This window comes from Theobroma cacao, chromosome 10 (assembly GCF_053813885.1).
Source record: "Theobroma cacao isolate CCN51 chromosome 10, ASM5381388v1, whole genome shotgun sequence".
NCBI lineage: Eukaryota > Viridiplantae > Streptophyta > Magnoliopsida > Malvales > Malvaceae > Theobroma > Theobroma cacao.
This window is the reverse complement of record NC_142648.1, coordinates 24,655,465-24,663,609: the sequence shown is the minus strand read 5'-3', so window position 1 is coordinate 24,663,609 and position 8,145 is coordinate 24,655,465. Positions and strand designations below refer to the sequence as shown.

The window sequence follows — 8,145 nt, the reverse complement described above, 5'->3', positions numbered from 1 at the left end:
TCAAATTTTTATGACTTTTTAATTATTTTTTTCAATTTATAATATCCACTCTTGAATTTTCTTCTATCATTTGCTCTTTTCTTCTTTTAACTTCATATTTCCTCTAAAAAATACGAAAGAAGTTTGTTATGTTATTATTATTATAAAGTTGTGAACCTCATTTACGATTTATAATAAGCATTCAATATTTAGTTACTATTGTTCTAGTTTTACAGATTTTTTTATTTTAATTTAGAGTTTCTATTATATTATTAAATTATCTTTATTTTATGTGATACTTAATTTATTTGAATTAGGAATTTTGATTGTTGATTTTATATTAACCATTTAAAAAATATAAAAATTATTATAATAGTTAAATATTTTGATATTTCATAATAAATATTTGAATATATTATATCAAATATATGAATTTGGTTATTCAAAACTTAAAAAAAAATTTTTTTTCCTTAATTTTAATAAAAAGGTCTTATTTAAATATTTTATTTTAAGCTTATGAGTTATTGAGCCGTCCCTGTCGAAGACCGTTGAAACTGATTGATCAAGCAGCTTTAGCCTACCAAAGCTTAGCTTTACATGGACTTGATAGAATATAATAAAAAAATTTTATTTAATTTTTTAAAATAATTTAAAGATTTTTTCAAATATTATATCTTTACTTTATTAACAAGAAGTGTATTCAAAGAATGTATTTATATTTTAATATAGTATAATAATAATCATTTGAATTATTTGTATTTGTGGAAGGACACCTCAATAGTTAAAATTTAAGATTTCAATAGTTATTTTTTATAATTTATTTTTATTATGCAAAAATGTGAAAAGTAAAATTATAATTGATTAAAAATGAACATATAACTAAAATAGGAATATATACAAAACGTTGAACAATAATTATTATTTTTGAAATATAAAAAGGTATAATTATGTGTTTTCCTTTTAAAATGGAAAAATATCCAAAAAATGGAAACATTCAGAAAAGCAAGAGAGATCAAACTGGGCCCATTGCTACTTCTGGTGGGATTCGCAAACCAAACATCTATTAATCTCTCGTCTACAGCTGTTTTCGCGGCGGTAGCGAAGCAAAGCAACCGCTGTAGCAAGACTTCATTTCCGTGTGAAGAGCTCCTTCTCCTTCTCGTTGTCAGGTTTTGATCCTCAGCCTTTCCTATGGTTTTCGAAGTTGTGCTTAGTTCTTTTGAACTTTTTAACTTATTATTATCTGATTCTGGGTCTGCTGTGTGGAAATTTTTTTTTTTTAATTTTGTTGATTTTGGGATCGCATTGCATACATATAATTTAATGGTGGCTAGTGCTAGCGGCCAGGGGGGCTTCCAAGTAAATTTCTTCTCAAATCATCTGGTTTGGATAGCTGTTCCGGTTCGGAACCGAAACCCAAAAATCCAAAACTTCGAATCGTCATATAATTTCTTTTTTTTTGTCTTTTGTTGCCTTAATTTTTTCAATTAATTGAAATTTCTTTGACATATGAAATGCAGTTGAGTTAGAGTCCACCTTGATGATGCAGCCTGAAGAGAAAATCAGGAAAGGGGAATATAAAAAGGGTATTCTTCTAATTATATAATCATCATCTTTTCCTTTTTCTATTTGGTAAGGATAAGATGGACTGATTAAAAAAATGGAATGGAGTGGGAGGCATTATTTCTTTGGCTTGGATTTCTATTTGATTTTACCCTTTTCTTTTTTTTTTTAACGTATTAATCACTGCCTGTGTTAACTATTTGGAACTTAATGTGTGTTAATTTCAAATCGTCTGGTTTAGGGAGCCTTTTGGAAGTGAAACCCCAAAAATAAAAACTTCCAACTGTCACATTATTTCGTTTTATTTCCTTTTTGTTTTGTTTTTTATTTTGTTGCCCTAGTTTGTTCAATTAATTGAAATTTCTTTGTCATATGAAATGCAATTGAGCCAGAGTCCACCTTGATGATGCAACCTGAAGAGAAAATCGGTGAAGAAGATGTAAAAAGCAAAGGTATTCCTTAAATGATATAATCATCTTTTCTTTTTGACTATTTAGTAAGGAAAGAATAAGATGGACTAAAAATTGTAATGGACTACGAGGCAGTATTTTTTTGGTTAGGATTTCTATTCGATTTTACTTATTTATCACTGCTTGTCTTAAACTATTTTGGAACTGAAACCCCAAAAATAAAATCCTTCAAATTGTCATATAATTTCATTTCATTTTTGTTTTGTTTTGTTGTCTTAGTTTGTTCAATTTCTTAAGATTTCTTTGACATGTGAAATGCAGTTGAGCCAGAGTCTACCTTGATGATGCAATGTGAAGATAAACTCAGTGAAGGAGAAGATGTAAAAAACAAAGGTATTCCTTAAATTATATATTCCTTTTTTCTTTTTGGCTATTTAGTAAGGAAAGAATAAGATGGACTAAAAAATGTAACAGACTAAGAGGCAGTATTTTTTTTGGTCTGGATGTCTATTTGATTTTACCCTTTTTTTAATTATTTATCACTGCCTGTCTTAACTATTTTGGACCTGAAACCCAAACAATGAAAGCCTTCCGACTGTCATATAATTTCATTTCATTTCTTTTTTGTTTTGTTGCCTTAGTTTGTTCAATTACTTTAAATTTCTTTGACATATGAAATGCAGTTGAGCTGGAGTCCACCTTGATGATGCAACCGGAAGAGAAAATCGGTGAAGGAGAAGATGTAAAAAACAAAGGTGTTCCTTAAATTATATAATCCTCTTTTCTTTATGGCTATTTAGTAAGGAAAGAACGAGATGGACTAAAAAATGTAACAGACTAGGAGGCAGTATTTTTTTGGTTAGGTTTTCTATTTGATTTTGCCCGTTCTTTACTTATTTATTGCTGCACGTCTTAACTATTTTGGAACTTAATGTGTGTATTGATTTTCATTAATCTTTTTTTTTTACATTGATATTGTTTTATGCTTTAACAGAAGATATTATCAGCCAAGACTATGGTAGTTCCTCAAACAGTTATGGGACTAATCTTTCTCTATATAGGAATAGAAAAAGGGTATGTTTTATATGATTCTTTTTGTTGCTTTCAGTTTTCAAGTGTAAGGAGTTTGTTCTGCTCTTTTGAAACTGGTTCTTGTACTTCATTGCTCCACTTTATGCTACCACAGTGGTACAAGGTAAGGTTCGCAGAGACGCATTACCGTGATGAGCAGGTAGCTCTGCTGCTAGACGCGCTTAAATGGTAAGTGCAATTCTTTCTTTCACTTGACTCTAGTTTCATGATGGGTAAACTCCACGTATAGTCTCTGTGGTTTTAACTTTTTTCCATATAATACTTTGTGATTTTTTTTATCAATTAGCACAATGTGGATAAGTTTTATTTTCAAAGGGGTTACATCATTAATTTCCCTCGTAAAATTACAAAACTACTTGTAAGAGGATAAGTTTGAATTGAGGGTATTTTGGTGATTTTATCAAGTGAAATTAACAAGATAATCCCTTGTGGGAGCAATAACTTAATAACAGGGCACTTATTGAGAAAAATCAAATTGCAGGGTGCATGTGGAAAAAGTTGAAATCAAAAGAGGTGTAAGTGGAGTTTACCCCTTTTATGATTATGGATGAATTTTTTGCTATTAGATGAATGATACAATTGTATGTTTTCTTCAACAGTGATAAGTCTGAACTCCATTCTATTTATCGACACCGTAGTATCCGTATGTTTGAAGCTTATATGACTTATGCAGAGGCTCAAAAAGTCCGTGGTTAGTTCCCTCAGTTTGCTCTCTCTTTTCAGTTTTCCCCTAGGAAAAAGAACCTCTGCATTAAAGTTGACACCCCCCCCCCCCCCCTTTTTTCTATTCTTTTCTGTTTTGCTTTTAGCATTGGAAGAAGTTGCGTATGTTGGATTGGTTCCAATGAGTGACAATGTGCAGTCTGCAAAACGAACCAAGTCTGGAATTTTTGAGGCTAGACCAAAATCGAAGAAACAAAAGCGTAGCCTAGGTATGCTTTATCTACAGTTGTTTTGCCCTTCTGTTTATCTTGTATGCTCTTTGTCAAAAACATGAGATCTATATTATGCTTGTGGCAGGCAGCATACTCTCGGAGCGGAGACAAAACAAAGAGAAATGGAGGTATAATGAAGGTATGCCTCACGTGACGTTGAATTACTTGGATATGTGGTATTAATCTTGCATTCTATTAGGTATGGTATTGAAATGTTTCATTGCTCATGTGTTAGAATCCTTTGGTAATTTGTGTATGTTAATGGGAGGGGGGGAGGAAATGTTGGTGTGTGCATGTGAGGGATATGCATTGACAATAAGAAATGAGAGAAAAGAAAAGTAATCAAGTTGGCTTTTAAAAATTCAGTGATAATGACCAAGAGGCTGGTTTGAAAAAAAAGTTACAGTGATGGATATTTGACGTCTCCCTAGTAAACATTATTGTCACACGTTGCAGTTGAGGTGCAAATAATCTTAGGGTTGGAAGCTATATTATTTACTGGTATATGTGCACTTTTGCTTGCGGTGTTCATAAGATGTGGAAGTTCCTGTAGCTCAGCATTTGTTAGTCATTGGTCTGCTCAATTGCTCAATTAAGCCTTAATCCCAAACTTACAGGTTTGGCTTGATGAATTTGTTTTCTTCATTCTGCTCACTTAAGTAGCCAAATTTTTTTTTTGTCTTCAGACCATGATTTATTAGCTTTAGATGCCACAGTGAAATCACGGTCTGCAGTGTAAAGCCACTTTTCTTTTTTGATAATGAACTAATTTTTAATATTTTCATTGTAAGATTAGGTGGATATTGTGTTTCTAAGGGCTGTTAAAGTGGGAAGTGTTAGAGTTGATTGAGTAATTGGGTATAACTCTTTAGAGGCTTATGATTTTGATTTTGAAGTCTTACTCTTTCACTCACTGCAAACAGATTTGGAGCAGGAGGCTAAAATAGAGGATTCCGAAGAAGAAGACTTCTCAGGTATCACTTTACACTCATGTTATAAGACTATGGATTTTTTTGTTTTCCTTTCTCTGTTGCTTATGTGTTTGTGGTTTTTGGTAGTTCTACCTCTTACATTTTTGGAACTTAAGTTTATGTTGTTTTATCATTGATTGATGGTTCTCTCCTTTGTGCTTTTTTTTAATAATTGCATTTACAGAGGATGAATGGAGCAGAGATTACAGTGGTTCCAGTGACACTTGTGAGGGTTATTATGGTTTTGATGAGTTTGGGAAAAGGGTTTGTTATATCTTTTTTGTTGCTTTTAAATTGTGAGGTGTAAGTAGTGATGTCGAGTTGCCTTCTTATTTCTACTCTTAAAAGTGATTATGCTCCTCCCCACCTCTTCCTGCAGTTCTCTCAACGTGGCAATGGAAAATTGGCTTTCACTATTTAGGATTAGGTTGTCAAATATTATTCACTGTTTGTGAGAAATTCTTTGCATCAGTAAACTATTTGTGAAAAGATTCATTCTTCAAGTAGTAAAAGAATGCATATCAAAGCTTTAATCGAATGATATATGAGTTTCATCTGGAACTTTTAATAGGTTCTTATTGGTTATATTTATTAAGACGTAGTTTGTTGAGATTATACCATTTATGCATAATGTGGATCGTCGCATCATCCACGTTCATTTCTCATGTTTTCAAAGAGCATATTGTTGACAGTAGCCTCATTGCTGTACATTATGGAATGGCAGTGGTACAAGGTATGCTTGTCAGGTGAGAAAGCAAAGGATGATCAGGTAGCTTTGTTGCTAGATGTGCTCAATTGGTATGCAGAAGTGTTTCTTTGGCTTGACTTTATTTAAATGATAGATTGAATTATAATATATATTGAAATGCCGTGCTTTCTGCAACAGTGAGCAGTCTGGAATTCGTTCTATTTATATATATCATACTCCGGATCTGTTTAAAGCTCGCATGACTGAGGAAGAGGCCGATAGAGTTGCTGGTGGGTTCCTCTATCCTATCTTGTTGATTTTTCCCTGGGACAAATTACCTATGTGTTGAAGTTTGTTTTTTCGTTTTTCTTCCCTATTCTTTTAGGGTTGGGAGAAGTTGAGTTCGTGGAGCCACTAAGTTATATCATAGCCCTTGATTAGGACTTAGGCTATCTTGCAAGTCGATGAAAGTCACCAAGAATGTTGTGTAATCAGTTTCATGCTACGTATTAGTATTAGACTTGGAACTATTTGGATTTAATGGGAATGTCTTTTGAAGTTACTAAAATAATAGGAGGCTGTGAAGAAAGTGTCCCAAAGGTTTTCAAGAAAGTATTTGAATGTTATATAAAATAGTTATATCGTATTAGATATTTCTAGCCAATATTTCACATCTTTTTATCATCTCTTGCACTCTTACTACATCAAGAACGACGTTAGTTGTATTCTCATTATGACTCGAGAGATTTATTATTTTTATTTATAGGCAATATTAGCGTGTTTAAATTTTCTTTTTGATCACTTAAGGTAGTGTTTTTGTTTTAGCACATATTCTTTAAAATGAAAATGAGTGCTAAGAGTAAGGATCAGTCAAGACATCTTATGTTATTCTCAGTCACATATTTTTGTTGACTGAATATAAATGAAATAAATTTATCTATGCCATTCATAAATTTTGTGGCTAGAAATCTACTTGAATCGATTCAGAAATACATTCAACTCTTATGTCATTTCATTAAGAGAAAATATTACAACAAACATATGATGTTGTTCATTAGTAGATGTTAATCGAAAATAAGAACTAACTTAAATTCTAGAATTATAAGAATTTTAAATGTTGTCAACATATTATTTTATTAAAACCTTAATTTAAATGAATTTAAAAGAATATAATATTATTTAATTCATTTACCTTAAACCTTAATGAATTTAAATAATTTTAAAATTTACCAAAAATTTGTTAATTTAATTAATTGATTAATTACTAATACATGATTCTTTATAATTAGTTAATTTTGTAATTAATTCCATAAATGCTAAATTAATTTAAATAAATAAGATATATATTAAATTCCTAATTTAATTAATTGCTTAATTACTTAATTATAACGCATTACTAAACCCTAATCAAATAATATTTTTTAGTAACTCACAGCTTAATTAATTTAAATTTTCCTAAATTAAACAATATTAATAATTTAATTAATTGCTTGTTAACTAAAACCTTTTTTCATTTGATTAGTAAAATTCTGTAATTAATTTAATAAAGCCCTTAATTAATTTAAATGGTTTAAAAACCCTAAATTCACTAATTTAATTAATTGATTAATTACTAACACATGATTCTTTACAATTACTTTAATTATGTAATTAATTTCCTAAACCCTAAATTAATTTAAATAAATAAGATATTATATTAATTTACTAATTTAATTAATTGCTAATTACTTAATTATAACACATTACTAAACCTTAATTAAATAATATTTTTAATTAACTCATTGGCACCTTATTTGCTTTAAATATTTTTTAAATTGAATAATATTACCAATTTAATTAATTGCTTATTAACTAAAACATTTTTTCATTTGATTAGTTAAATTATTTAATTAATTTATAAAACCTTAATTAATTTAAAATTAAAAAACCTAAATTTACTAATTTAATTAATTGATTAATTACTAAAACATGATTCTTTATAATTAGTTTAATTATGTAATTAATTCCCTAAACTCTAAATTAATTTAAATAAATAAAATATTATATTAATTTACTAATTTAATTAATTGCTTATTAACTAAAACATGTTTTTTGCATTTGATTAGTTAAATTCTTTAATTAATTTAACTAATTTAAAAAATCCTAAATTTACTAATTTAATTAATTAATTAATTAATAATACATGATTTTTTATAATTTGTTACATGATTTTTTGTAATTTGTTTAATTATGTAATGAATTCCATGAACCTTAAATTAATTTAAATAAATAAGTTGCAGTTGGCAATGAAAAATTAATTAATTTTTTGCATGATCAATAGCTTGATGGCATGATTTTACAAAATGACTTTCTGTGACTTTTTGCACTAGCGGTAAGCAAGCAAGGCAAATTGTGCGAGTTTGGGGATGGGTTGATCATAGGTGGCACTGGAAAATTGAACTGCAACACAACTATTTGGTTGGGAATTTCATCAGTGAACGAGTTTATGGAGTCATTTAAGGTAGCAT

At 29.5% G+C, this 8,145-nt stretch overlaps 1 protein-coding gene across 6 annotated transcripts; it reads left to right on the top strand.

Annotated features, from left to right (window-relative positions):
- Nucleotides 1-942: 942 nt before the first annotated feature.
- LOC18587107 (uncharacterized) lies at nucleotides 943-6,302 on the top strand. Of its 6 annotated transcripts, XR_001929929.2 has the most exons (16): nucleotides 943-1,148; nucleotides 1,500-1,565; nucleotides 1,935-1,994; nucleotides 2,274-2,345; nucleotides 2,636-2,707; nucleotides 2,947-3,026; nucleotides 3,139-3,212; nucleotides 3,644-3,735; nucleotides 3,854-3,976; nucleotides 4,065-4,118; nucleotides 4,903-4,953; nucleotides 5,135-5,176; nucleotides 5,330-5,401; nucleotides 5,675-5,748; nucleotides 5,837-5,928; nucleotides 6,024-6,302. XR_001929929.2 is itself a non-coding variant. In XM_018129548.2 (15 exons), exons 2-15 carry the CDS (start codon nucleotides 1,520-1,522, stop codon nucleotides 6,077-6,079), a joined length of 1,026 nt encoding a protein of 341 aa, XP_017985037.2. In that variant the 5' UTR covers nucleotides 947-1,148; nucleotides 1,500-1,519; the 3' UTR covers nucleotides 6,080-6,302. The 6 variants fall into 6 exon arrangements, 4 of the variants coding, with proteins under 4 accessions (XP_088658881.1, XP_088658882.1, XP_088658880.1 ...); XR_016023223.1 differs by lacking the exon at nucleotides 5,330-5,401 and having other exon boundaries at nucleotides 944-1,148; XM_018129548.2 differs by lacking the exon at nucleotides 5,330-5,401 and having other exon boundaries at nucleotides 947-1,148; nucleotides 5,135-5,214.
- Nucleotides 6,303-8,145: the final 1,843 nt, after the last annotated feature.